Source organism: Zalophus californianus, chromosome 4, assembly GCF_009762305.2.
Source record: "Zalophus californianus isolate mZalCal1 chromosome 4, mZalCal1.pri.v2, whole genome shotgun sequence".
Taxonomy (NCBI): Eukaryota; Metazoa; Chordata; class Mammalia; order Carnivora; family Otariidae; genus Zalophus; species Zalophus californianus.
The window spans coordinates 121295407-121323304 of record NC_045598.1 but is presented as its reverse complement, the minus strand read 5'-3'; the positions used below and the strand labels follow the sequence as shown (position 1 = coordinate 121323304).

General features: G+C 37.2%; 1 protein-coding gene across 7 annotated transcripts in view; it reads right to left on the bottom strand.

The window, feature by feature from the left end:
• CHD7 (chromodomain helicase DNA binding protein 7) overlaps positions 1 to 27898 on the bottom strand; it is a 184845-nt gene that overhangs the window by 42285 nt on the left and 114662 nt on the right. For 6 of the 7 annotated variants that reach the window (XM_027597273.2, XM_027597269.2, XM_027597271.2 and 3 more), the window contains 10 exons: positions 27006 to 27147; positions 21654 to 21791; positions 20528 to 20593; positions 14432 to 14487; positions 7676 to 7790; positions 4274 to 4357; positions 2538 to 2675; positions 2320 to 2441; positions 1714 to 1957; positions 427 to 603 (listed from right to left, as the gene is read on the bottom strand). In XM_027597273.2, coding sequence (XP_027453074.1) covers positions 427 to 603; positions 1714 to 1957; positions 2320 to 2441; positions 2538 to 2675; positions 4274 to 4357; positions 7676 to 7790; positions 14432 to 14487; positions 20528 to 20593; positions 21654 to 21791; positions 27006 to 27147 — 1282 coding nt within the window. The remainder of the gene's footprint in view (positions 1 to 426; positions 604 to 1713; positions 1958 to 2319; positions 2442 to 2537; positions 2676 to 4273; positions 4358 to 7675; positions 7791 to 14431; positions 14488 to 20527; positions 20594 to 21653; positions 21792 to 27005; positions 27148 to 27898) is intronic. The other variant, XM_027597274.2, reaches the window with a different exon arrangement.

Below are 27898 nucleotides of genomic sequence, written 5' to 3'. Positions count from 1 at the left end.
CCAATTCCAGGTATTAACCCATACAAAGAACTTGCATCTACAAGTCCTACTGGATCCAATGTGCCAAAACCATTGAGCCCTGGAATATAACTTCATTATCATCACTGGGACAAAGCCTGGCCCACCAGGTTATGAAATGGCAGTATTTATAAACAAAAGGGAAAAGCAAATATTTGAAACTCATTTCAGTGAAAATATCCTAACTATACCTTACTGTAATACAATCATGCAAAGAAACCAGCCAATGATATGAGGATCGAGAAGGGCAGCAACTTTTGAGTAACTAAAAGCTCAGGAGGACCTATCACCTTATTTGACAGGCTTTAAAAACACACTACACAGGTATCAGTCACATTCAGAGCAGCGGGAACACAGTCAGTAACGATTCTGTTCAGGTTCAATGGAATCATCAATATGATCACTGACCAAGTCCATCATCTTGAGCCCCTCCAGCAGCTTGCAGTTCCTATTCTTCAGCCTGTGGGCTTCATCAATGACTACACAGCGCCATGGAATATTCCGCAGCTCAGGACAATCCGTCAAAATCATCTCAAATGTAGTGATGATGGCATGAAACTTATAGGACCCTTTTATCACTCGACCCTATGAGAACAGTTCTAAATTATTATTTAACATTAGAGATGACATTAACTTTGATTAATAAATAGCATAAAACAGATATATTTATCTTTTGGGGACATCTTTATTTTAGGTAACACTTGTATTTTGTTTTCCAGGTGTTTTGCAGGGAAGCTTTAAACTCTTTTCCCTTTTAAAGAAATTTGAAAATCGTTAGTAAAATTTCCTATCCAATTTCCCTACAGATCATATGTAGTAAAGTGCCACTAAGTGTAGTCATCCTAGTTACATCCTACAGATCCCAAAAAGGTGAAAAGCCTAGGGGATTATGTACTAAGGTAGCTTTTAAAAACTTTTTTACTGTTTAAAACATTTACTTTTTTTTTACCTTTGTTAACTTATTTTTTACTATTAAAGTGCTAAATGAAAAAACCCATTCCCTTAGGGTAGAACTTATAACCATCTCTCAAATCTAGAGATAAACACCAAAACAGATTTCAATATTTTTCTCCTTGAAGTATTTAATTGCAGATTTTATAGTTAAAAGCAAACCTATAAAACAAAACTCTGTCCTATTTCCAGTAATAAGACTTCTCCTTACCACCTATCAGCTTAAATCTATTTTAGCAGATACTATTCTGTCATTTATAATGCTTCACTGTCAGTATCATAGAATAACTGTATACAGGTAAGAAGCGTAAGTAAAAAAATTATACGAAGTGCTACTAAGAGTCAGAGCAGAAGTTCTTCCCTTTGGGTGTATTTCACTCAACATGGAATGCCTAATAATTTTTACTTCCACTTACATTTAATAACACCATTTTCTGTTTAGCTTTTTCTTAGGCTTGTAAAATAAAACCAATTAGCATATCAAAACATTAAATGATTTTCCACAGTCACCCAAGGTGAAAATATTTCATTTATTCTTATCGGATAATCAGAACCACCAAAGCTGTAAAAATCAGCTGTATTTATAAGATGCAAAAATATAACACAATTGGGAAAGAAATCTAAAGCAAATTTCTCAATTTTGTAAAATCTAGACCTTCCCCCAAAATGTCTGAGGCCATTTTAATATCCAGGACCTTAAAACGTACATAATAGGCATAAAGAATACCACTTGTGACGTTTTACCTGGGGATCTTTGAAGTACATTTCATACAACTGAATGGTCCGACGACTAGCTTGACTCCCATGATACACAACCACATTCAACTCTGTCCAGGTACGGAACTCCCTTTCCCAGTTGGGGATTGTGGACAATGGGGCAATTACTAAAAAAGGGCCATGGATTCCTTTCAAATATATCTCATAGAGAAATGTAATGGACTGGATAGTTTTTCCCAAACCCATTTCATCTGCTAAAATGCAGTTTCGCCTTTGGGAAGGAAATAAAACACAAAAAGTTTAATAAGTACAGATATTAGACACTGCTTTCTTTTCACAAAACATATACTATTATAATCACAAATGCATATCTCAAATGTTCTCTTAGTTCAACAAAATACATTTTCAAACAAAATCCTCTAAGGCATAAAAATTATTTCTACATATGTCTATCAATATCTCTGTATTAATGTTTGTTGGATAAATATTACGCATACTTCCAATCCTGGCTGTTTTTCATAATTCTTATTAGAGATTAAAGTGTGACATTATCTGATTAATATTTTCAATGACTACAAAGGAAAACAGTTATAGGCCTTCTTAAAAGTGAAGAAAAACATGCTTTTTACATACATGTTGTACCAATTGAAAAGTAGCCAGTTTACTCCCTCCAACTGGTATTCCCTGAGTTTGTTATTGTTTTTGTACTCCCTGGAACTCTCCGATTTCTTCCAATCATCAGCAGGAGGTCGCTCCTGTTTCAAATATAGTAAATCCCATTAGTGGTTTCTCCAAGACCACACCACTATGCTATTTTCAAATTAAATCCTTCACCATTAGCCAAGTCTTACCACACGCTCTGTTTCTGGCTCCCTGGACATTAGTTTCTCAAACTCTTCGATCTTCGCTTGATCTATGTCCTGCCTTAGCTCCCACGTGCTGTCTTCGTAAGGCAGGGAGCACCACTTCACCAGATAGTGAGTCACAGGCTGGGCCAGGTTTAAATAAATTAAAATTGGATTCATTTGATCGAAATACACACACACAAACACACACACACACATTACTTATTGATAGACACTACCCCAGCGACAGTAAGAATGAGTTGGTAGAAGTTTATTTAAAACTACAACCATTACACAGTCATCTCTAGTTAATAGTATCAAGCATAAACTAGAAGTAATATTACTGGGTATCATCAGAACAAGCTAATTTTTATCGAATTCACTGCTATGTTCAAGCCAAAAAATATAAAGAAATAGCTTGTAAATAACACAGATAAATTTAAGCCTTATTCTTACCTGTGCAAATCATTTAACGGGTGTCTGATTCAGACTTATATGGTAAATCATCATAGTATATTTACATTATTGGCTAGTTTCTTAAAGAATGAGAAACAAGCTTGAATTTATTAGTATCTCTGCCTTTTTCTTAAAGAGAGAGGTACTGTTTGTATCCAATCCCTTTAAAATAAAGCGTTTGAGGGGCACCTGGCTGGCTCAGTCAGAAGAGCGTGCAACCCTTAATCTCGAGGTCGTAAATTTGTGCCCCACATTGGGTGTAGAGATTACTTAATTAAAACTTTAAAAAAATAAATAAAAAATAAAGTGTTTGAGCTTTCATAGACTGGAGAACAAAATATATTGGGTAATGCAGATCAACAGGATTTCCTTTGTCTTTCTTCTAGAAAATACTTGGGTGGTCAACCTTCACTTCAAGACTAAGGTACACCTGGCTGTGATGTTAAAAACATTCACTGTGCTACATAAATATGCAATAAAACAATTTTCTTTTAAGTACAGCTAAGTAAAGCTAGAAAAGTAAACATCACATTACAGACACAGTCCTTGAAACATCATGGTCTTCAGGATACAGAGTTTGGGGGGAAAAAATGGGAGTTCACTGCAGACTCTCACTAGATAAGCAAGATCTAAACATTTTATATAAAATTTAATTTACACAAAGAAGCCAGGAATGACAGAACTCATGGTGGGTGCATACATCATTCCTGAGACAATATGCTCAGGAAGGCACTAGACTTGTCTTCACTCTTACTGCCCTAATCAACCGTCCTTTACAACCTCACAGAGTTCTGCAAAGCAACCTAAGAAATGCCAAGATCTCATAAAGAGAATTATTTTACATTGTCCTCTGGGCACTACATTAAATGAGGTTCATCAACTTCACTAAGGATATACAATGTTAAGTAACATTAAATTCCATTCTGCTACAAGAGCACTCTTAATTATGTATGGGAAATCTGTGCTTCATACTGGGTTTATACCAAAGTGTATTGCATTCTTCTTTATTGATCATATTCTGAAATCGTGTAAAATGCCAATGTATTTGTTTCATATTGAAAATTGATTTCTTTTAAAAAGTTCGCACACTTAACAAAGAACACACTGAGTGCTCTTATTAGGTCATAAAACTAATAGTCAGTCAAAAGCTTCAGTTAAATTTAGATCAGTTGTGTCATCATCCAGGGCTCTGACCAGGACCAGATCTAGGATTCCATAATCATTCTCCGTAAACACACTTAAACCGTCTGAGTCACTGCCCCATAATACAAATGATCTTCTGTTACCTCTCCCCGTTCATCTGTGCTACGTGCAAAGTCCATTATCCGGTCAACCTCCACATAATCTGGATTAAAAAGCTCATCTTCAATCTGCACCAAAGGAAAACAAAGTTAAAATGTTTATTTAATTCCTAAGAGTAAACGTTATTTCACTTTTCACCAGACAATAATATCTTGGGTCACAGCAAAATAAAATTTATATTTGGCAAATTCTATTATATTAATTGAAATGCTACAATTTAGCAAAATCATTCCCCATGAGGAAATCAGACTTCTCAGACTTTGTTAACTGGGTATTTTAATTACTGTGTGAAACCTTTTTACTGTGAGAGAATGTTTAGGAATATTTTAAATGAAGTGTGAAATTACAATTCACTAATGAGCAATCCAAAAGGCTTATGGCATGCAATGCATTTAGTATTCTCGAAACTACAGCTTGCAGTAAAGACTCAGAGCCATGCACAGTAAGTGCTATCTCATAACTACTGGAGTTGTCTGAGGCCTTATAGCATCACTTACACAATGCTATTCCAAAGGCAAAAACAATGAAACCAGTGAATTTCCTATTTTAGTGTGAACAGTTTAGGGTGTCTGGTCGTCTTCACTAATCAATATTAGTACCTCATTTGAATATGGTCTTATCGTTAATCTAAGCATTCTAATGATTTATTTGTATTGAATAGAGAGCAGCTGACTAAAAATATTAAGGATGAAGAAATGAGGCTTAAATAATTGGGTTATTTAGCCAACGTATTAACAATCTTTACAAAAGTAAAGTAATACTAACTTGCTTGCAAAGTTATCTCCTATAAGAGAATAGAGTAACAGAAGATGGCTCAAAGAGAAATTACAGACTATGCCATACTTTAAAGAATTCAGAGTCAGGCAAGTTAGAAAACAGAAGACACATTCTTATGTGTTCATCGAGATGAATTTATCAGTAACATAACTGCATTAAAAGGCTTTTGCAAGACATATTAGAAGTCACTTAGACACTGTTCATATTCTCTAAATTGCAGGCTGAAAAGATAAGCTGTTTGGTTACAGTTGGCTCAAGGATAGCAAACATTCTCTGGGCTACTGTGTCCATTTAAAACGTCTGGTTTGGGTCCTTTGAACTCTGAATTATGAAAAAAAAATCAGAAATACAAAAATGTGTTTCAAATGCCTCAGGCCCTTACACAGCGTTGATTAGTAAGGCAAAAAACTCATTGAAACATTCAGTTCATTTAAAATGTTAATGTATTAATGCACTGGCTTTGTCAAAAGCTTCTAGGTTTAGGTACACAATATGAATGCATTATTCATATACAGCATGAACACTGAAAACTTTCCATAAACTATGTTTTGATGACAAAAGCTCCTTTTAAGACCCCTTGTTCTTAAATGGCAGCTTTCACTGATGAATTAAAATCCTTAACCTTACTCGTAAACATTTCCATCCTTCTAGTGAGTAATCTGCACCATCATGCATGTGATGCAATTTCCAATTTAAACAAAGATTTTAGTTGCAGCAGACTTCTAAGGGCGCCTAAGGTGAAACAAAGAATGCGAAAGCAGTCATAATTAAAAACCCCAAAGTAGCAGAACTGTGGAACACCTGAAACCAGGACTGTCTATGGAACAGGGTGTGTGTGTGTGTGTGTGTGTGTGTGTGTGTGTGTGTGTGTGTGTGTGTGTGTGTGTGTGTGTGTGTGTGTGTGTGTGTGTGTGTGTGTGTGTGTGTGTGTGTGTGTGTGTGTGTGTGTGTGTGTGTGTGTGTGTAAAAGAGAGAGGAAGGGAGTTGCTATCCTTTTGTGCTTGCCCTCAGATCATCTTTTTGGACTGAAGTTTCCGCTACCTCCACTTGGGACAAAACTTAAGATTTCTAGTTGCCAAGTTACCACTCAAGATAATGTATTTCAATTGTGGTACAGGATATTCATATAGGTAGACCCAAATAGATAAGGCTACATAGCTAGGGTGAGGCACAAATCCCTAAATTGCATCTGACACCAGCAAACAGAGTCCAGATAAATTTCATGAACAGAACCAGGACTTAAGGATGGGGGTGGGGGGTGCTGCCACTGCACTCTTGCCTTCTCCCTCCACTGATCCATGGAGAATGGGTCACCGGAACACATGGTATCTCTTTCTAAAAGAAAGCTAATGATGTCAACTTGCCTAATGTCACCAACATTTAACTTCAGTTTCATTAAGAAGGGCACACAAAAATAGGATTTTATGGTATTTCTTAGGAACTGACCTATCAAAAAAAAAAAAATCACTTAAATATTCTCCGAGAGGTGAGTGAGTCACATGTGAGTAATTTCATTCCCCTCAGTGTTAATTACTGCACTGCAAAGAAGCTGAACCCTCAGATCAGGGAAGGGGGTGACGCAGACATATGTCCAATAAAACTACCACCACCCAATCACCCATCTAATTCAAACTTTACAATCTGCCTGTTGGGAGCATGGAAATCAGATTCCAGAAGAACACAGACTTGTCACCTGAGATTATAAGGATTTTATGACATAAAAATACTGAACACTCTTCCGTCCCCACCCCACCCCATGTCCAAAAAGGGGAGGGGGTGTGAAATAGGTTGTTAAACAGTTATTATTTGCATCAAATTTCACACTTCTTTCCAGTTTACATTCTGTTAAGTCCTTTATGGAAAGGAAAACTAATAAATCAGCAAGTTTAATCTTTCAATGTGAAGGTTTCTCTTTTATTTTCTTGAGGCTGTAAGTGAAACCAAATTGGTGAGCAAAAGTCCAGAGACCCTAGTAAGCAGTCTGCAAAAGCATTTTTTAATGCAATCGAGTACCCGGGAGGGGAACTTGGCACTTCTTTCAAAAAATGCAGATTTCCTTCCCCGCCCTAGGTATGGTTACCTTTCTATCATTGATAACTTAGAATAAAGGGAGACAGGCAAAGACATTATACCAACTTCTATACTACAGCACATCATTTGTAAAAATGAGCTTAGTAAACTCTGTAATCGGGCATTAACTTGAACAAAAGAAATCCACCACATTCTTTCCTTAATAGAAGTAACTTATATTCTAGAAATTGTACTTAATACTTACTGTAGAGTCTTTAACCTCACTAAATCTTAACAGAACTTTTATAAACGGACTTTTTTCACCGTCCGCTAACTGTACTTTCATTACAAGATTTTAATGATACCATCATATTTCCATATAATAGCATAAGGACCAGTATCTTCTAGGCTAAGTAACAGGAAGAATGAGAAATTTCCTGTTTACAAATTTTTTTTAGCAATAACCAGTTACCAATATGCAAGTAACAGCACCAAATGAGGGAAACTAGTTTTTCTTAGTAATTTGCTAAACTAAAATTCAAAATTCAGAACACTTTAATAAGGTTACTACTTAAGAAAATTAACTGGGTATTTCATACCTCTGAAAGGAATTTGTTCTGGCCCTGCTTTGCCTTAAATCGTTTGATCTTTTGCTGAATTCTCTTATCTTTTTCCAGATCTTCTACAGATGCCCATTGACAATGAAGATAAGAGCTAAAAGAATAAAATAATATACTTGAAAAACATGTAGAAAATAATCTTTTATTATTCCCAAAAAATCAACTAAATAATGAACGAAATAAGCGGTTTACCTACTAATAGAGGCTGCTGATCAACATTCAATACAATTATTCATGTTTGAGAATAAGAAAAAAAATCAATAATTGTGCCTGAAATTTGTCTTCCGTCCTGAGCCTCCAGCTCTCCTATTTATATCCCATTAAAAAAAGAAAAGGACCTACTAACAAGCTGTTTTCATAAGTGAATGGATTACACTTCAATAAAAAACAATTAGCACTACAGGGTGGCCTTAATTATGAATTTACATTTTGAGCGTTTTATCATTAATTGAGAAATAAAAGGTTTTCATCAAGTTAAGAGAATTCAGATTTAAAACAACAAAGGTAAACATAACTTAGTCCTTCTAGAGCAATCTGAGAGAAAAGAACCCTCACCTGCTCTCTGAACACCCATGCCCCAACTAACCCCTGGTCAGTTTCTGCCTTGCCAGCCTCATTCGTCCAGGAGCTCTGAAATAATGTCTCTTGGACCCCCGTGACTTTGTCACTCTCTACTGTCTACCTGGTCCTCGCACTGAGCCAGTCCCCTCCTCTTCAGATTCACCATGCCTGCTCCGAGCACAGGTGTTCTCTCTAACCTCAAGTTGAACACTCTCATCCTCCCTTTTACTTCCCTGAGACTCACAGGTATATAGTTAATATTTTACGGTACCTCTGACATTCTTTGGCTTGCTATTTCAATACTCTTTTGTACCATCATTTTCTCCCTGTCCCAGATAGCCTGGACTGTCTCTTATTTCTCTTTCTGGTGATGACATTAAAAAGAAATGAGGTGCCTGAATATGTACCTATTTCAAAATCAAGGTACTACTACTCTTAGAAATTATGCAGCCATTCTAAAATCTGTCAAAAATGATTAATGACATGGGAAAGGCTTATGATATTAAGTGTCATATCATTTATATTTATGTAAAGTCTAACATGCGAAAGGTAGGACTGATTTAGTCCTTCTACAACTGACTGACAGAGACAAGGACTTTAAATACGTATGCCTCAATAGGAAAGGAATTGATATAAACCCTGTACACACATGCACACAGAGAAAAGAGACTAGATGGAAATGCATCCATACGTGAATAATGATATTTTCTGGGTGGTAAGACTGCAAGTATTTTCTTTCCTACTTTCAAGTACTTTCCCAATTTCCAATAAGTAATATGCAATACTGTTACTGCATATTATCAAGAAACAAATATTATAAAAAATAACCTAGTCTAGTCTACTTATTGGATAGAAAAAGGCATGGGTGCAAGTCAACACTCTGTCTTTGCTGTGGTACACATGACTTTAAAGCACCACCAGTGTGACTGTGAAGAGGACACAGGCATCAGTCTCACTCTTCCTCTTGAAAACCGGGCTGGAATTTTTGGATACTGACTCTGCTTTCCTAAATGGAGAAAAACCACGGACTCTTCCACTAAGATCAGAAAGAAGGCAAGGATGCCCACTGCCTCCACTATTTTTTTTTTTTAAGATTTTATTTATCTGACAGAGAGAGAGAGAGTGAGAGCAGAAACACAAGCAGGGGGAGTGGGAGAGGGAGAAGAAGGCTTCCCGTGGAGCAGGGAGCCCGATGCGGGGCTCGATCCCAGGACCCTGGCATCATGACCTGAGCCGAAGGCAGACGCCTAACGAATGAGCCACCCAGGCACCTGCCACTGCCTCCACTATTATTCAATATTGTATTTGAGGCATTAGCCAATGCTATTAGACAAGAGAAAACAACAAGGGAAGCAATAATTGGAAAGTAAGAAGCAAAACTATCTCTATTTGCAAATGATATGATTGCATAACTGGAAAACCCCGGAGAGTCAATTAGAAAACTACTAATTCAAATAATAAAATAATTTAGCAATACAGCAGGATACAAAATTAACATACAGAAGTCAATAGCTTCCATTTACACAAACAACAACCAGTTAGAAGACACAACAGTAGAGAAAACCTCTTTTACATTATCAACAAGATTAAATGCTTAGCAATAAATTTAACAAAAAAAAAAGTGTGAAATTTCTATAAGGAAATATTTAAAACCCTTCTAAAAGACACAAAAATAGAGCTGGACCAACTAGAAAGACATCCTTATTTTTAGATAGCATGATCCAATGTCATAAATCATAAATTTGTAAATGTAACACAATATACATATAAATAAAATATAAACAAGCATTTTTATGGTGCTGGACAAGTTAATACTGACTTATATATAAAATAAACATGCAAGAACATCCAGGAAAACACTAAAAAGGAAAAGTTGTTAGGGAAACTAGATATACCAGATATTAAAATACACTATAAAGCCTTTATAAGTAGAACAGTGTGCTACTGGCTCATGAATAGACAGGCAGACCAAAGGATTAAAATATGGTACAGAGGCACCTGGGTGGAGCACCCGACACTTGATTTTGGCTTAGGTCAGGATCTCAGGGTCATGAGATCGAGCCCAGTGCAGGTTCTCTCTCCCCCTCTGGCCCTCCCCTGCTCTCTTTCTCTCTCTCTCTCTCTCTCTCTCTCTCTCTAAAAAAAAAAAAAAAAAAAAAAAGGTACAAATATATTTCCAAATGAATACATAAATTTAGTACATGATAAGGGTTACATCTCAAATCACTGGGACAAAGATGGACTTTGTAAATAATGGTGCTAGAACAACAATATTTGGAAAAGTATAAAATCAGAACAACCAAATATTATTGTGTTTTATATCATACTGAAGAATAAACATTAAGTGGATTAAGCATCTGTATACAGAAAATGAGACCATGCAGGTACTAGAGGAAAACATGGCAAACTCCTCTTTAACCTGGGGGTAGGGAAAAGCTTTCTAGCTATGGCTCAAAAGCCATATCCAACAAGAGAAGAGATTAATAAATCTAACAACATAAAAATTTCTTTAATTTACAGTGCAATAAAAATATAAAGTCAAAGGACATCTGAAACTGGGAAAGCATAGTTGCAACATATAAGAAAAAGGACTAAAGCACAACAGAAAAATGGGCAGAAGACATGAACACACAACTGACAAAAGAAAATATAAAAATGGTCATTAAATTTATGAAAAGATGTTCTCATTCACAAATAAAAAAAAAAACTAAAGCGAAATACAATTTCTCACAAAAAATGAAACCACCATACTATGTTGGAAAGGTTGTAGGGAAAGAGGTGGTCTCTAACATTGTTGGTAGGAATGCAAAGGGCCATCCCTTATGGAAGGGAATGAGGCAGTACCTAACAGAACTACATACATGTTCGCCTTTGAATACAGCAATCCCACTCCTAGGAAGTCACCCTCACATTGTGCCTCCAATAATTCGAAAATATATAGGCATGAGAATTATACTGTAGCACTCTCTGTAGCTATAAAATATCAGAAGCCATCTACATGCCCACATACATAAGAGACTGGTTGGATGAGCAATGATACAGCCATGCAGTGGAGTACCACACAGCAGTAACAAAGAACAAAGAAGACTTAAGGATTGATATTAACTTCCAAATACAGTATTATTAAAAAGCAAAGTGCAAATGTGTACTGATAGTTGCTATTTTATATGTAAGAAAGAAGAGGAAAATAATATATATCTTATGTATATAAAATATTTTTATGTATATATATTTACACACACACTCACACACACATATATATACATATGTATGTTATCTGCCTGTTCGTGCCAAAAATTACAGAAAGGATAAATCTGGGATTAGCGACAAGGTAAGTAGGAATGGGGTGGAAGGGAAGGGAAAAGGACGTGCTTTTCATGAACTTGGAAAGAAGAAAATAAATGAGGTCACTGAGCATGGTGGGTAGTTGAGGCACCTGGGTGGCTCACTCGGTTAAGGGTCTGACTTCTGCTCAGGTCATGATCTCAGGGTCCTAGAGCCCCATGTCGGGGTCCCTGCTCAGCGGGGAGTCTGCTTCTCCCTCTCACTCTGCCTCACCCCACTGCTCATGTTCTCTCTCTCAGATAAACATATAAAATCTTAAAAAAAGAGAGAGAGAATGGTGGGGTGCTAAAATGGAATATAAATACAGACAGGAACTAAAGACCAAACTGAATATCAAATAAATAACATTAACCACCCTGAAAGGGGGGCGGGGGAAGAGAAGAATGAACCCAAGACAATTCTGAACCAAGTATTTAGCTTCTAAAAACCCTTTGGCTAAATACAAAAAATTCTGAACACTGAATGAACTTTATAGTTGGTAGGCTTCTTTTCCACAAAAATATGATCTAGTAAATTGGAAAACACTTCCTGTATATTCTAGGACAAATAAGCAAACATACTGGGATAATAAGAGCTAGGTTTCTCATGGTTGAAGAAGGGAGTCATTGCTATTGGAAGGAGAAAGGACTGAATGAGCCCTGTGGTGCGGTTGAAATAAAACCAAAACTACTGCTATAAAGACACTGATTCTCATCGCTGTTAGTTAAGTAGATAGGTAGGTACACAGAGGTATGTGTGTATGTGTCATAAACGTGTGTACATGTAACATGTATCACACACACATGCATGCACATGCATAGACATGTGCAGGGGGCCCACCTAGCCCTCTCCACTGAGAGGCCCCAGAAGCGCTGACTCCCCTGCAGCAATGAGCACACCTAGTACTCAACTCGTGGTTTCTAAATGCCATTCTCCAGTAGAAACAACCAAGGCTCTTTGGAGAAATAACCTATTCCAGGACTTAAACAGGGAAATTACAAGATGAGTCTGGACTATCCTCTGGTGTCAGAAAGTAAGGAAGTGCTCAAAGAAGCATGGGGACAAAGCAAAGGGAGACAGGATCCAACCTGAAGGGGCTCCCACTGGCCAAATCTGGGATAATGTGAGCAAAGTAAATACTGATATGATAATAAAGAATTATGGCCCATTGAATAAAATAGGACTCTGCAAGTCTACACAGCCACAAAGAAGCAAATTTAGGTCAAATTCTCCCTTATGGTGGAAACCCAACTAATACATTTAGAATGGGTGATGGAATAAGCAAATCCTCACTTAGCAACTTTATCACATTTAACAGTCTCAAAAATATCTTTCCAGAAGATACTTTTTTAATTACAAAAAGGACAACAGGAATTCTTTATACCATTTTGCAATTTTTCTGTAAATCTGAAATTATGTCAAAATAAAAGGTTAACAGAAACTGCTAATTTTATGAAAATTTTAATTCCCCTTAGAACTCAGAAAAGCTTTTTTAGAACCATGTTTGCCTCATCTCACATGACCGACGAAGGATGACTGGTCTCCCCTGGCCTGGCAGCGGTACCTAGTCACGAATGAACCAAGCACCTCAAGCCCCACTTCCACATGCTGATTTGGATGGATGCCTACCTAATGGTGCCATTTTGTGGGAATCAATACTTAAAACTTCTTTGCTCTATGTTTGATTTGATAAATCGACCAGAGAACTCTCTCTGGCTTACTTAGTTATCTCCTCCTCACCGATCCTGACACTTCCCTCAAATGACTATATATGAAATCATGTCATACATATAATTTCCACATGTGTACAACTCATCGTGCTCTAAGTACAAAATGATGACAACACCCACCTAATACAGACCAAGCATTCTTTATCACTGTATTCTGTATTTCACTGAACTCCCACAGTAACACTGACAAGAGACTTTTTCATCTTCTCACTTGGTAAGAGTCTTGCTCACAAAACTTAACAACTATATTAGTTTATTAACACAGTGCCAGTTGCAACAAAGGACAATGATAGAAACCATGGGCCTGATGCTTTCATCTTCTAAGAGTAGGGTAAATTTTCTTAGGCTGTTTTGACAGCAACGCCCAAAAGCCTCTCTTTAAGCTCTAGAACCTATTAAATATGATGTACTTGACCTCCTTGCCTTGAACATTTTTAATTTAATTTTTACATCATCCATGAAGATTTTTGTCCTGGTTCTGTGATTGTTGCTTAGACTAGAAAAAGGCCGCAAACTTCTTTAGCGGGATAGCGGGATGACTACTGATTCTCACAACTACGCTGCCTTGTCAAAATGTGTCTGGTCCTACATCTATAATAAAGAACAATAACTCACTGTGTTCTTCAGTTCGGTTTTCTAAAAGTTATGCAATTCAAATTTACTAATCAAAAACAGACAAAATCACAGCTGAGCGCATTTCAAAATGCAAATGATGTCACGGTTTTCTAGAGCCTCGCCTGATAGTAGAGATCTCATCCTAAGCAGAGGTGGGAGAGAGGCCTCACAGAGTAAACTTCACTCTCAGAGGACAGGCAAATACTACTTTACTCACTTTTCTATTATTGTATGAGGTTTTATCCCTTCTAAAAAGAATTTCTTGGTTATACATGAAAGCTAGTCAACTTTTATACCAATTACTCATTTTCCAGGAAAATTAAATTCATGAAATTGCAAAGGCAAAAAAGTTAGCAGGCAATGGCCTCCAAAGCACTAAATAAACCATACCAATATTTCCCAATTCCCACTTATTTTTTCATTTTTCCAATTACTTTTTAAATCCTTATTTAGGATTTAATCGGGGAGCCTGATTAAAAGAAAAAAAAAATCACTGTTTACTTACAAGTTTTTGTATTTCACATAGAATTCCTCAACTTCTACCTCCTCTCCAGAGTCCTTCTGCAACAAAAGAAAATTTCAGGCACATGCTTAAAACCAACTACTAGAATATTCCAAAAGTAATGATTTACTCCCATAGGAACACACAACAGGAACGACAAAGGCAGTGCTGGACGTTCTGGTAAGGATGAGCACGTTGCGAGTGGTAGGAGGCCGGGGAGATGAAGACCAACACGCTTAGGCCCATGCATGCTACTCGATGTGCTACAGCTTCTAAGACATGAATCATTTTAACTCCTCCCTAACCACATGCAGCTTCATTCACAACAACCTGACCCCAAATTTGGCTCTCTGCCAAACCCACAGTGTTAAGGAGACGCCAAGTGTACCATTTTCTCAGGCAGCAGCCAATTAGCAACTGCTCTCCTGAATGCCATATGTATTATTTTTGGCTGCCTCGTGGCAACTTTACATTGTGGGTTTTGTAATGTTTTAAAATATTTAAAAGACATTTATTCCTCCATATAGTTAATAACTCTAAACAAGAAACCATATAAAACTAAACCTTGTTCTTATGCTGTAATATCAGTGCATCACAATTCACAGTTTTAGTTTTACTCAATGGTACAATTAAAATCTCTCAGACAAGATGTCTCACACACATAGCAGCCAAATAAAATTAACACTCCAACTACTACATTTAGGTAAGGTTAAAATCGTGATACCCATCAGCCAAATCAAGAGTTCGGCGGTAAGAGTATCTACACCATCTCCCTTGATCCCACCTACTGCCTTGTGTGCAGAAGATACTGCTCAAATGATATTTTAAGTATCTCTTTCAATATTTTTTTCCCTTCTGGTTTTAGGCTGTTAAGCCAGTCATAATATGTAATTTTCTCCTTAACATTTGATCAGATAAATCAGGGATGTAAAACGTAAACACCACTTACAGATGTTTAGGGATTGCTTTTACACTCTTACAAGAGCACCCAAGCCTGCCTTGAGGGTCACACTTGGCTAAGCCGCCTCAGAGATGCTGCGAAGAAAATTAAGGCAAGTAGGAACATGGCAGAGGACAAACAAAGGAGCAAAGACTTCTAGACTGGATGACAGGCTGGCACAGGCTCTGCTCAAAGAGGGTACAATTTCCCTCGATCCCTAAACTTCAAACTACTATCAAAGACTGTGACCTTAAACTTTTCTTTAAAACTCTCACATGTATCAGTTGAACCTAAATTTTAAACTGTTTTTTTCCACCTGGATAGAGATCAGCAATTAGAAGACTGGATATTCAAGAGTGTAGTCAAAGCCCATTAACATCTGGTTCTAACCTAATGACCTATAAACGGTCATAACCATAAACAGCTTTTTAACCAATATATACAGAACACAATCAATATCCCAAACTTTCAGTTGTCCAAAATAGGAATAGAAATGTTTGCCAGATACCCTCAAGAGCCAGCAACATAAACCTGGAATTAATTTAGAGATAAATTCTGGTCAATTCAAGTGACAATCTATCCAGCCCCCACCTTACTTTTTTTGAGCCCCAATGTTACTCCTTCTACTCACACGTTTCAGCAGTCATTCTGAAATGCATTATCTCTGCACAGAACTGGATAGTCCAGTAGAAAGGCCAAGAAAAGACAGAAGACAACCAGGGTAAAGGGAAAGCCAGGATGAGCAGAGAGCTTTTGACACCTGTCAGAGCATTATCATGAAATTCAATCCTAGAATGGAATTCAAATGTCTGGTCTACCGTTTTATACTCTCTGGATCCTAACTATATTTCTTTCAATCCAGAAAGAGTGTTTCAAAATTACGTTATTTTTGAGGTAGTAAAAAACCAAACCAAACCAAAGAAACAAGCTTTATCATTTCTATGCTCTATTATTTCCTGATTTCCTTCTTCCCAATCTTTCCTCCTATACTATCTTTTCCACCTCATTCTAAATAGTCTCACCAGCCCATTAATTTCCAAGTGGGGACCAAGACACACAGGGTCAGCTCTGGAACAACAGGGATAGTTTTCATTCTGAGTCCTGTTGCCAGAAAGCTCTGACTCACAGCTATCAACTGTCTGTCCCTGACTCTCATCAATACCCATTTTCTTGTCATAATCAGCTATTCCTTTAGGAACCTGCCGTGGAGATGCCTAATAAGAGGGTCTAGAACTGTCTGAGGGGAAGCAATTAGGTTCCAAGGCTTCCTGTAGTAGCACTGGGAGCTGGTGTAGAATTCTACCATGGCCTGTTTCTTTTGGATTAGAAGCTGTTCTTTGATTAAGTGACCACACATACTGGGTCACCTTCTTACCCCTAGAACTCTAAGCAGAGCCATTTTATACCTTTTGTTTCATATAAATACAATCTTGCCAACCTCTTTTGCTTTATTAATAGCAAAACAATTAACAAAAGTATGTGAATTCATAAGCCCTCAGGAACACCATTTTAATTATTCACTAAATGGTAGTTTGACCAGCCTCTGGTGATAGTTGGAAACAGCCCCAACAACTCCCCCCATGTCTATAATGGCATAACCAATGAACAACTGACTCTGAACACACATGTGCATGCACACACATGAAGAACCAGCAAATTTATTTTCTGGACAACTACTATTATATTTGAGAGCCCTCTAAAGTAATTTTAGTGTTCAATAGAATATTTTAAAGAAATGTGTATATCTCTTCATTAGACTCCAAAGCTAGTCTATGAAAATCTTTATTACTCATATGAAATTTAAAGTTCCAAACATATTAAGCTATACTCGTTCCCATTGTTCAAAGGAACCAGAAAATCCACTCCTTTGGCCACCTGGATTCTACAACAGCAATCCAGTAATGATAATCCAACAGCCTAAAATAATGACCTTTCCTAGGCATTCTATTACTAAATTAAGCAGCCACACTGGAGAAACAAAGCTAAACTATAGTGCCAAAAGGGAGAATGTTGTTAAATAATTGACAACAGAAAGAGAAAGCACCTTGATAAAGATATCAATAAAGCAAAGGTACAAATCACTTCCTACTTCTGACCCAACCTACTCTATACTCTAACCAGAGATAGCAAGTTATAGTTCACTTATGGAGAAATAGGACATAATAAAAGCAACGGAGAGTTTTTTGCCTGCTTTACATACGATTTGTTGTTGTTACTAGTGGGCTCAGCTGAAGAGGATTAAAACAAATAGCCTGGAATTTAAAATTAGCTCTTAAGAAAACATATGGGATAACTTAAGAAAGATAAAGAATTCCAGGGAATATAGTCAGAATTCACTTTTAAAACTATCTTTGACCTTCCAATACAAAAAGAATTTGAATTATTATTCCCCAAGGACAGATGGCTCCAAGCAGAAAGGGCTACATGACGGGCTAAATGTTGAAAACAAAAGAAAATTAACCACTGTACAATCCAAAAGTCCATTCTGAAATCTACCTCAAAATTCAAATACAAGTATCAACTACATCCCTTCCACTGGGTCTCACATGCATGAACATGAGTTTAGAACAACATACGTGCCTGGGCCATCCCTATTTAACACGAGGCGCTGAATTACAGAGGCTTGGCGAGAGGAGCTCTGCGTCTGCATAACTCCATCACAATGGGAAATGCTTCTCAGGCTACAGTGATGAGGTCAACGGACTTCGAAAACCATTATCTGAGTCCCCACTATGTGTCAGCACCGTGTAGGGTAGGCTCTGAGAGCTCACAGTGAGTTTCTGTAGCGCTGCCAGGGGAAATAAAGGCACCCTCTCACAGCTACTTCTTCAATTATTCATGGTAGTAGGGCACAGACCAGCAAGCATTGCTAGAATCCACAGAAAGATCTCAAATTTCCTTTTGTTTCTATTTGCCACACTTTGCTCCGTTAATAAAGCTGATTTTAACTAAAGTAACTATTTCAAGAACATTACCAGTTTAAAAAGTTAGTACCTGCTCATGTTTACAACGTTCTGATGGTTTTTTACCACACTTAATGAAATATCAGTCATGTACAAGCCCTTCAATGAGCTCTACATCTCATCCTGACTTTAAATCACACCTCAAGGCATACCTCCCCTTCCAGAGCAATTTTTCCATTCATCTCTGTCCGAAAACTCACCACCAACTCAACAAATACTCCACCCTCATATAAAAACAAAGTGATTTTTAACCTCCTATGATAAAATAACCCCGGCTGTCTGTAAATGGTAACAATACCTATTCCTACCTTTTAAGGGTCATGAGAAAAGACAAAGGGCTGTAAAGTGGGCAAAGCAGAAAGAAAAAGCAATGTCCTACATAATGCATAGTCTAAGTAGCTCTGAATAACAGAGCTAATCATAATGTGCAACCCCCAAACCTGCCGAGTATGCCTACTGAAGCACTATCAACTGGATGAAAATTAAACATCCTATCCAAACCACAGGCTCTTTACTCCAACAAGTCACTTCAATTCAGTGAAGGGGATTATTCTTTAGAGCATGTCAAGTATTTAAATTTTACCATATATCTACAATTCACAAATTAACAGTTCCAGAGTCATTAGCAGGACAAAAATGCAACCTTTCCAAAGAGTTAAACAGTGCTCATTTCTGCTTGAACAGGTGGGAAATTTGGTTGAAATTTTACCATTTAATTCATCAGAGAGGAAGTCATCATGTTCAAAGAGTCAACAGACAGCCATTCCGTATCTCCCCCTCATCCCCTACACTCAATTTGAAAATATCTTGACATGTCATTTTTGATTATTTTCATGTGAACTAGAGCTGTATATTCTGATAAAAACCCACACTCTGAATAACACAATAGAAAAGCAAACCGTACTGCAACAAAGGTAAAGAGAAGTGCCCTGCTGGTCTAAAACCCATTTTCAAGGGTTTCTAGACAGTAGCATTTGAAGAGCAAAGGTTCCCTATTTGATAAGCCTGGGGTCTCCTGGATTCCTCCGCGTCTCCTCTCTCTCAATGGGAAGTTACATTTTGTATACATCTTACATTTTTATTCTAAAAAAAGCTGATTTCACATATCAAAACAATGAGGTTGTACTCCCACCTATCTGGAAAGTAAATAAAAAGAAAGAACTGCATTTAACAATGATTCAAGCTGAAAGACAGGCACCCTATATCTAAAGGACACCACTTTCTAGGGACACTGGAAATTGTATGCTGGAACACAGAGATGCATCTCAATGACTATGTAATTCTTCAAGCAAAATAAAACATTTTCTCCAACTGGGCAAGAGGGAGATGGTTGGGATGAAATGGGGAATCTCAATCAGTAAAAGAAAATACAGTAAAAGAAAATACAGTGTTACTGGACTGCTTTGTCACAGAGGATATGTGTTCCTCAGTGACAAAGTTATCAGACTAGTGACAGGTATTTAGAGTTCACCTTTGCAGATCAACATAAATTTTGACTAATTCTGAAGAAATCATACTGAAGAAAGTCATATTATCTTCAAAAACTACACTGAAGGGGCACCTGGCTGGCTCAGTCGGTGGAGCATGCGACTCTTGATCTCGGGGTTGTGAGTTCAAGCCCCGCATTGCGTGTAGAGATTATTTAAAAAAAAAAAAAAAATAGAATCTTTTAAAAAAAAATTACGCTGAAAACAGTTCTGTATTTCACCTTTGCACTGACAAAAAAAGATATTAATGAATATTTTAACTGGATATGAAGAATGTTATGAAAAGTATGAGAAAACACCTACTCACTAAAATGATAAACCTCCATCCTGGGGCGGGGGCAGGGGCAGGGACAGGCAGGGAACTTTCCTAAGGGAGATGAGAGGTAAATTCATGTTTATGATTTTTATAAATAATATTTATGAAAGAGGCAGCCTATAACTCTAAAAGCCCTATACATTTCTTTGGCGACTGTTGAGTTTCTTGCCTACTCTAAATGGGGTAAATCACTGATTGTTTGATATATTTCAATTTCATTTGGGGCCAAATATCCCAAAGTTTTATATTTGGCTAATAAATCAGACAGGATTAGAAATATCACCAGAAGTTTTGTTTTACAATAGTGAATTTTTTAAAGGAAATTATGAAGCAAAAAATAATTTAAGAGTCACACATACACCATAGGTTTTGATCACTCCAAATGGTGCTTACCTGTTTTTTTACTGAACGACTGCTCATGATTTTTTCTACCACTGGACCTTCTGCATCAACAGATTCCTTAAACAAAAACAAAAACAAAAAAAAAACAAAGCAAACCAAAACAAATAAAAAAAGTAGAATAAATCAGTCCAAATGGTAATCATTTCATTCCATGATATAAAAATAAGAAATCATCCCCTTTGCACATCCATCCCCTTTTAATTCATACCCTTTAAATTACTGGGTACAAAGTCACCAGTGAGAAATATGACTGAAAAGAACAAGACTCTCACTCTCCAGAAAGGCAAAAGGAAGATCTGTGTTTATTACTTCGTGATTATGTGGTTTAATTACGTGGACTAGCATGGGTCCCTAAAGCCATAGAACATTCAAAAACTCCAGCTGCCAAGAGAAAATAATCTCCGCATGATAGCAGTCAAAAATATAACTTTTCCTCATCTATACCCATGGGGTAAATATACTCATCATTCTGTTATTGTAGGCAGTTTTTATCTATGTTGGTCATATAAAGCGTTATGTAACAACTTAACATAGCACAAATTACCAAATAAAGTAAAAAACTGCATTTAATATACTTTTCAATGGGTTACCAGTTTGTTAACTAAAGTACAGTAATGCTAACAAAAGGGCATTAAAAAAAAAAGATCTTTACAATAATCCATCCTACATTACTACCCATATTTTATACAAACTATTTTATCCATCATTTACATTGCACAGAGAATAAAGTATGCCCTGCTGGGTACTACAAGGCAGTAATTTCATAAAGGGGTTCTGACGGTGCCTAACAGCAGGAGACAAGCTTGAGTGGTTTATTAAAGTCCCAGAAGCTAGAGCCCTGAATTCAGCTGTCTCCTTGCATCCTCGCTCTGACTCTTCCTCAACATAGACCATTAATTGTCCAAAACTGTGTCAAATTACGTATCATAGGCTTATATAAAAATACATTTCAGCAAACAGGGCTTTCTAAAAGATACTGCTGAACAACTACTAGCCCATAGCACGTGATCCAACAGTAGATGAATGTTCTCCAGCTCAGAGCCCAAGGCTTCCAGCTATGAAATCTCTGGTCCACCTTCTCCAAGGCACGTGAGAACCACACGGAAGGGCGGCTGACCTGCTGCTCCGACTGCGAGGTGTTGGAGGGGGAGTCTCTCCCAGCAGTGTCTGCATCATCTGCCTCCTCATCAGAAATTTTGAACTCCAAGTCTTCCGTGTATCGCTTTCTCTTCACCTGCCTACTGGAGCGTCTCTTCTAAAACAAAAACAAACAAACAAAAAACCCAACAAAGCAGGTTTAAAAAGCCATCGCTGATGCTCTTTATAACTTTTCAGATGGTAAGATATATGTATTTTTTTTAAATTAGTCTTAAAGAAAAGCTGATGAGTTTAACCCTGTAAGTCACCTAAGAAGCCACAGTGGCAATGAACATAATGGAGATGGGGGAGATCTGGAGTCAGGCGCCAGGGGCTGCTGAGGCTCCACCACCAGCTACCAGACCTGCAGCTGGGCAACAGAAGGAACGACAGAACTGATTCTGTACTCAGAGGTGAAAGCAATACAGAAGCTGGGTGACAGGTATATAGGAGTTTGTTTTACTATTCTCTCTACTTTTGTATGTTTTAAAATTTTTCCTCTAACAAAAGGTCCAAAAAAGTGAAGGCATTAGAAGATAATCTGCAAATTATAAAGTTCTATATACTCAGAGGGCCATTTAAATAAAAGGTTTGCATTTTAATCTTGGCAATAGTCTGAATATTTTTGAAGAGATGAAGGACTGAATGGCAGAATTTATAATGAATGACTACAAAAACTAACTGTTCTTTTTGGTTAAATTTTTTACCACACTGATTAAAATGTAAAATCCTGGCAATAGCTGGTATTAGTAAGATCACCGGTAAAACAGGTCCCCTCCCACCACAGTGTCAAAAGGGAACCCAATCCACCTTTGCAGGACAGTGTGGTCATGTCTGTCAAAATTTAAAACATGCCCACCCTTTGACCCTAGCAATTGCACTTCTAGTAAGGTACATATCTTCAGAATATCTGCAAAATACCTCCAATGTTTTTTAGACCCAAACTTTTAGATCTTAGACTATCTGCAAGATAAATTATAAAATAAAAAAAAGCAAGTCACATAATAAAGTAACTTATAATTCTATTTAAGGTAACAGAAGCGCTTGTGCATATCTTGTATATGTGGATCATCAATACATAAACTCAAGACAAGGACACTGAATGTCCTGTTTACTTCTCTATGACTCAATGAATATTTCATAAAAAATGAACGTATATGTGTATACATTTTCAATCACAAAAAAAAAACTGAAAAGACACAACAAATTGTTAATAGCTATTGATTCTAGGGAGTGAAGTGAATGGAGCAGGAGGAGTTTTACACTTTCTGTTCAAAATAATTCTGTACTGTTAGACCTTTCTGATGAAGAATTAGTTTTGTCAGTTAATTAAAAATGAGGAGAAATAACCTTTCATTAATATGTGTATTTGATAAAAATCTAACATAACTATAAAATGACATGTGTAAGTTTTAAATCACCGATTAAGTGTAGGATTACAGCTTGTAAATGAGTTCCTGAAGCACATAGAATGAATAAAAATACTGAGAAAAGTAACACTAGCGAACTTTTTACTAAGAACTATGAAATAAAACTTTTTAAAAAGAGACTCGTGAATTTTAAAGTTGGTCAGTAGTAAGGCAGAAGGACAAGTCACCCCACCATGTAGATCTGGGCAGGAAGAAGCAAGGACATTCGTGGCTCGAGTCAGGACCAAGGAAGCCAAGCACCTCTACTCTCATTTTGTTTTATTACTTTTCTGCTCTTTCTGCTCTCGAGGGGATGAGACAACTCACAACACAAACTTGGTATAATATGACTGTCAAATAAGTTGTTGGAGACTATGAGCTCTTAGCCCTACACAGCTGTGACTGCAGGGGTGCAAAGCACCTTTCTGACTCAAGGTATGTGGGATAACATCTTATTAATGGACTTCCTAACGGCTTAGACCAGCAGGAGTAGCAACCTGGACTAGAGGTTCCTCCTCTGACCCTTCTAGTCAGCCCCGCCCAGAACCAATTCCAGGTCAGGTGGGGCAAAAATCAGCAGGGGTTCTGCCATCTGTGACCCTTCCCCACACCACCGAAGGCAGTCTGACCTTGTGGGCCCTGGAGTTGAGCGCTGAGTGTCTGAATTAGCCCTGGTTCTCACTATGTGACCTTGGACATGTTATTTTGTGGACCTCAGTTTCCTCGTCTGCAGAGTGGGGTTAATGGTAGTTAACTACGTCATAAGCATACCTAAAGATCACATAAAGGAATGAGACCACATAATGGAATTCATTTAAAGCATTCAGAACAGTGCATGGTACATACGAATGCCAAATGAAATTAGGAGGACTAAAGTCATCATGAATTAGCTCCACCTTTCCAAAAAAAAAAAAAAAAAAATCAGAAAGCACTTAGGCTACAAGGCCAGGCTACCTTGCACAGCTTCCCCTCTCTCTTCCCAAAGCTGATCCAGAGTAACTCCTGCTCCTGTACCCATTTAACCACACCTCACTTCTCAACTGTCAATTTCTTTAAGCTATAAAGGGCTGTTATGAGGAACAGTATTTTAATTTTGTAAAATTTGGCATAATATCTGTATTTCATTTAATACATCAATTTAACTAAACTGAAATGGACTAATCTGTATTTTCATCCTGTTGTCATTACTATAAGGAGGGGTGTGCTACCAGTGATGCATCTGTGATGTTTTATCAGGTTTCCCTGGTCGGGGCCACGTCACAGTATTCATTCCAGCCTAAGTAACTAAACACCCTCAGATGGAGTCTAAGACAAATCCACTTTACACTAAATCTCACTACTGAAGAAATGTTACAGTACAATAAAACAGGAAGCTTTTCTTTTTATTGAATAGAAATTTATGACTGGCGGATATAACTTTTTTAATTATGGAAGTTTGCCGTCACATCAACTTGGGGTTACAAATCTATGCAATGGTGATGAGGTTAGTTAGTAGTGGATACAAGGTCACTTCATAGGAGCAAAAAAAACCCAAAATAGAACTAAATCTTTTTCTGAAAATTTAACATATTATTATGGCTTTCTGCCTTCTAAATAATAACTGATCTTAAGTTCTGTGGTATCGAGATTCCTTTTACAATTTCCCAACATAAAATTTATTATATAATATGCTTCTATTATGGACTGTTAAACTATCATTATTTGAAAGATTTCGGTGACTCAAAACAAAGTGTAAGCATTCCATTTAAACCATAACTCAAGGGGTGCCTGGGTGGCTCAATCAGTTAAGCGTCTGCCTTCAGCTCAGGTCATGATCTCGGGGTCATCGGGCTCCCTGCTCAATGGGGAGTCTGCCTCTCTCTCTCTCCCTCTGCCCCTCCCCCTGCTCGTTCTCTCTCTCAAATAAATAAAATCTAAAAAAATAAAATAAGCCGTAACTCAAAACTTCTGAACTGACACTAAAATAATAGGTCAACTTGTTAACCTTGGATTGCTTTAGAAAAGTTGCACATAATTAACACGGCTATACCAAAGAGAAGACTTAAACGTGTTTCCACTATCTCTCTGTTGTAGTACTTTGAGATACAATTTTGAGTTTACATTATATATGGCATTTACTAGTTTAAACAAATCAATCGCAGAACTCAAGAACTGTAAGCTCTTTATGCATATGCTACAGGAAGAAACAACAAACAGCAATCAGCATCACTTCCTGTGTCACTGACACAGAGAAAGACCTGCCTTCAAAGTCAGATCTCCTTGGGTGGTTGCTTGTATGAGCTACTGAACCCATAACAGTTATGCACTAGCCAATTAGAAAGGATGCACTGATGTTCATTTGAATAGATTAGCCTTCTTCTATAACTGAAATGCAGAAGGAAAAAAAAATTAGTATTTCATAAGTCCAACCCAGTCTCTATTAATACAAATACTTTTAAGAAACAGCAGCGTTATTTGTGAGGGAACAATGGAATTTTCTTGACCTGTGTCAATAAATCTGTTTAATGTTGTCCAAATACTACTGCCATGAAGGCCCTAGTTTAAGCCAACACTATGCAGGAAAAAAACACCCTTGTGCATAAAAATAAAATTTAAAATCATTCAAATACTTTAAAAGTCCCTAAGCAATTAAAAAAAGATGTCTACTTACCTTTCCTATCTTTTCAGTGATGTGTAAAAGGAAATTACAAAATTCACCCCAACGGCCAGAGGCATCACAAGTTAGTTACGGAACCAAACCAAACCACATTCATTCACAGGTACTCTCTCTTTCCTCTCCCTTTCGGGCCCTCTTAGCTTAAGCCATTCCGTGACATTATAGACATCAGGGAGTTCTACTAAAAAACAAACAAAGAGGGGCAGCTGGCTGGCTCAGCCAGAAGAGCATGTGACTCTTGATCTCAGGACCGTGGGTTCGGGCCCCACGTTGGGTGCAGAGATTATTTAAAAATAAAATCTTTAAAACAAAACAAAAACCAAACCCATCTGAAATTCTTTAGAAGAGAGCTACAAATGGCACATTTTTTTTCCTAACTTTTTAAGAGAATTGGTAGAGGTATAGGTAGCAAATACTTAGTGTGGACTGAACACTCAGAAAAAGGCAAGCAGGCTGTTAGGGGCTGACTTCCTATTTGAGCAGGACTCCAGTAACTGTTCCTTGATAACTTAGATGTCATTCACTAAAGTGACATTCTTAGCCATCCCAGTGGAACGTATTGGCATGCTTCCAGAGACTGTAACAAGGAAATAATTTTTAACGGTCACGTGGAAGGGCCTCTTACCTTATAGTCCAATCAGTGAAGGCAGTGTGCTTTACACACAAGAATCTAAATTCCTAATGTTTATTCCAGTTTTTCAACTGCTTCCTACAAAATTCTCCAAAAGTCAGGAGAATCTAACACTGAAAAGTTCTGCACCGTTGCCATCCAGAAAGTCACTAACTTGTTCATAGAAACTTTATTATTACATGACTATACATCTCAACTCTGGCCATCAAATGTCAGAAACCTTAAGACAAGCTACAGATTACATGTTGGTTTTTTATTCTGAAAAATAAAAGAATTGACAAGCAACCAAACTTCAGAGAAAATCAGAAATGTGAAAGCAGCTTTACATGATACATATATCAACAATATGTTAACACTAACACATACATCAACATCGAAAGATACATTTACAGAAGTAAATGAAGATTCTCAGTTTTATTTATCATGGGGTCAAAGATGACAAAACCAAGAAGTCAGGGGTTTAATTTCGTGCTGGCCCCCAGCTCTCACCATTATGGATCTAGTGTTCCAGACAACAATAAAGCCACCTTTAAAGCAGCTCCATAACAAAGACAGGGGAGGTCTAGTGTACTTGATATGCGGCTAAAGTTACCCATGCTAAATAACCAAGGCTCGGGATCAGAATGACGGTATTACCTGAACACCGGGGTCCTCATCTTCTTCAGGAGGAGGAGATGGTGGGGGCGTTTTGTCTAAGTCTGAATTTTCAGAACCTTCTGTTTTTCCCTTGTTGACCTTTTTCTTCAAAGCACTTGCTTCTGAATCAGGTTTCTTATTACTAGAATTCAAAGTGGATCACTTAGTGTTCACTTTTTAATGAGGTTTTCCACATGCCCCATGCCTTATATTTCCCACATTAATATCACGAAAGTATCAATGACAACTGATAAATCGATGCATGTTGGCCATTTATAGTTAAATGGCACACTCAATTAAGTTTTTACGGCAAAACCCCACACTGATGACCTTTGGCAAATATCTGACCTAATTAAAAAGAAATTTCATGCAAAAACTCCTAGTACCACACTGAGTACACTTGTTCTTCTAGACAATGCAAAATCCCTGCCAATACACCAAGCCATAATGAAAAATCAGATTAAGAACTAGTTTTGCTATGAAGTTTTTAAGGTACAGAATGTTTTTTTTTTTTAAATGTCAAGGGAAACTAGACTATAATGATCATTTCTTTGTGTTTCTTGCAAAGAGTTTTAAATACTCCTATTTAGGTCCTTTTCATAAGCAACACTACTAGGTGTCCTCTATTATGTCATCCAGCTACATTATTATCCAATGACAGCCTTTTAAAATATAACAAAATATATGGCAATTTCCTGTTCCACATAATTTTACTTAATGCAGTCTTCTTCATTTAAAATAAGCTTTATTTTGGTGCTAGGCATTTTTTTTTTTTATAAAGTCACAATAGCCTCTCTTTCAAAAGCTAGGTCTCTGAAATACAAAAATATAGCAAAGCGACCCCAATAATTAAAGTGCATGTTCCATACTATGTTTCTGTCAAACGTTAATAG